Here is a 2,832-nt window from a genome sequence, read left to right on the forward strand (position 1 = left end):
GATCTATGCTAAAAACAGAGAGCAACTGCATCTAGCTCTGGGGATTGTCGAACGATATACTAAGGAAATTGGAATGGAATTTGGGTTAGGCAAATGCGCCAAAGTTTATTTGAAGCGAGGAAAACTTAATGGATCCCTGAAGATCCTGAGCTCGTTGATAGAAGCGCCATACGACACCTTTGCGCTGGAGAGACTTCTACATACCTGGGGCTCCCACAGATCCGCATTCAGGATGTGACATCTGTAAAGGAAACTCTCCGAAGCAGATACAAATGTCTCATCCGGCAGATTTGGTTTTCCGAACTGTCGGCGACGAACAAAGCCCTGAAAGCTCGGATTAAGAAAGCACAAGAGAAAAACTTTCGTGAACAGCTCCTCGATAACAGGATACACGGTATCTTCCACAGAAATGTGAAGGATCAGTCAGTGTCTTGTGAGCTAACGTTTGCTTTCCTTAAATCGTCCGGATTGAAGTTTGGTACAGAGGGTTTCATTTTTGCATGCTAAGACGGTGTCACTTCCACTTTAACATACCGTCGCCACATTTTGAGCCAAGACATTCCTGATGATAGCTGCAGGGCGTGCCATGCACGCCCCGAGCATTTAGCTCACATACTATCTAGTTGTTCGACTCACGCGGGAACGACCTACATTCAAAGGCACAATGCGGCACTAAGAGTGCTTTATTACCATCTCTGTCAATCTTACGGCATTAACCTTAATATCGCTCCTCCAAATGCTCCTAGGGAAATCGAGTCAATTGTCGAGAATGGGAAGTGCCGCATATACTAGAACTTTATATTCTCGACAATAGTTTCTGTTGTTTACTCGAGGCCTGACATTGTTCTTCTTGACTTCGAGAAGCGAAACATGTTCGTTATCGAATTTTCGGCACCAGCTAACAAAAACATCATAGCCAAGGAGGATGGAAAGAAAGAGAGGTATAGAGACCTTATAAGGGAGTTGCAACGATTGTACCCGGAATATTCTGTTAAACTAATCGTCCTTATCATTGGCGCTCTTGGAGGTGCCAAGCTTTCACTCGCTAATGGACTAAAAGCATCCCTGCGTGTCAACAATATGCTAAAACACTTGCGGGAAAAATGCAGAAGGCGGTAGTCCTTGGGTCGCTCCGTGTTCTTAGGGTGCACGAGGCTTTTGCTGGATCGTCGTATTGATTTCTGTACAGACTGCAACCACCTATCTCATGGTTGTGAGACGTGGTTGTGGCTGAAATTTTACCGCGATTTCGCTGGAAGCGGGTGCAATTTTTCGGATTAGCACCCGCTCCCGGCAAAATCCTGCGGTTGTCCTTATGAAATATATATATATATATATATCGAGTAAGCTGTATCAATTATAAGAATTTAAAGTTTATTTTAATATATATTTTATGCAACATATTTTTTATGAATGTGCCAGTGAAATTCTGTTTGTCTAATTTTTTTTGCCAATGCGAAACGTAATCTGGCTTGGAACTGTCGTCTTAACATCTAAAAACCGAAAGAACAATTTTCCTATTACTTGGAATTAAAATTATATTTTTATAAAAACATTATAATATACAATAATTAAGAAATTGGAAATTAAATACGAGAACTTGATTAGACGAATAGTCTAAAAAAATCCATAGAAATTGCAGACCACAAAAATAAAAATAAAAACTAAATAATATTAAAGAACTATATATAGACAATGTATAGAATGAAAATTATAATTAATAATTTTAGAATTAGTGATGAATATATGAAACCGTAATATAAATTACTCATCGTCTTATATTTGTGGTATTTATTAAAATAATCAAGTTTTGCAAAGTTATAAATGTAGAAATGTTTTAATTGGGAATTTACTTTCAATCCAAATGGTTCTTGTCCGAGCTAAGTAACCATTAGAGCGCCTCGAGGGGCCTACTGAGAGTTGCATAAAGCGCTCCAAGTTGCTGTTTTGCAAAATATATCGATGGGATTTCGTGGGTGCTATCTACGGGTGGCGGCGTGTAGAGGGGAAGTGACTTTTCGCCGGACGCGCCGTCTATATCTATGGCGAGCAGCTAAGCCCGCACCGCATCTACGTTTATATCTTTGACATAGGTATGGGACTTGCAAAACCTCTGACATCACACATCACGCCAATAAAAACTTATAGAGATCACGTGTATTTTAAGCATTTTTATGCGTCTTTTTATTAGTTACTATAATCAGTTTAAACGCCAAAAAGTTTTGACCAACAATTTGAAAATAACTATATTCATACTCAGAATAAATCATTTTTTCAGAAATGACTATTATAAATTATTTCCACAGTCGGATGAAAAATATAGCCGGCGAAAAATTTATCTCGTATATTTATTTTCATTATTAGTATGTAAAAATCATAGAAACTATATACTTACGCTTAAACATTCCATAGCCGTCCCAGCTTGGTGTTGAAAAGCCATTTTTGCACACATTTTGAAAACTAATTTTGGCTATGTAGAAAAAATTACTTTTTTAGTTATATTGTATAATTCTTTATGGGGATATTACAACTACAATAATCAAATATTGTTTCTGATGCAACAAAACAATATGTATTTAAATCATGATTCAACAGGCTATGGTCTGACCATTTGGGCGTACTAAAGAGTTTCAAGCTGCGACACGTGCGACAACCTTCATATTGGTTACCATGACAACCTAAAGAGTAGCCAAACTAGGGTAGGGTAATATATTAGACAGGAATATGCAACCGCCATTCTGGTTCCTAGAAAATTCGCAGGAAACCATGCGATAAGCATGTCCTGGTTTATAATTAAAATGAAGCTTAGAATATAAGAAAAATGGTCTGCTG

At 37.9% G+C, this 2,832-nt stretch overlaps 1 protein-coding gene across 5 annotated transcripts in view; it reads right to left on the minus strand.

The window, feature by feature from the left end:
* LOC117167940 (tax1-binding protein 3 homolog) overlaps positions 1-2,628 on the minus strand; it is a 212,299-nt gene extending 209,671 nt beyond the window's left edge. For all 5 annotated transcript variants that reach the window (XM_033353196.1, XM_033353195.1, XM_033353198.1 and 2 more), the window contains exon 1: positions 2,396-2,628. In XM_033353196.1, coding sequence (XP_033209087.1) covers positions 2,396-2,452 — 57 coding nt within the window. In that variant the 5' untranslated portion in view covers positions 2,453-2,628. The remainder of the gene's footprint in view (positions 1-2,395) is intronic.
* Positions 2,629-2,832: the final 204 nt, after the last annotated feature.

The sequence above is a fragment of the Belonocnema kinseyi genome, chromosome 2, assembly GCF_010883055.1.
Source record: "Belonocnema kinseyi isolate 2016_QV_RU_SX_M_011 chromosome 2, B_treatae_v1, whole genome shotgun sequence".
In the NCBI taxonomy this organism is placed as follows: Eukaryota; Metazoa; Arthropoda; class Insecta; order Hymenoptera; family Cynipidae; genus Belonocnema; species Belonocnema kinseyi.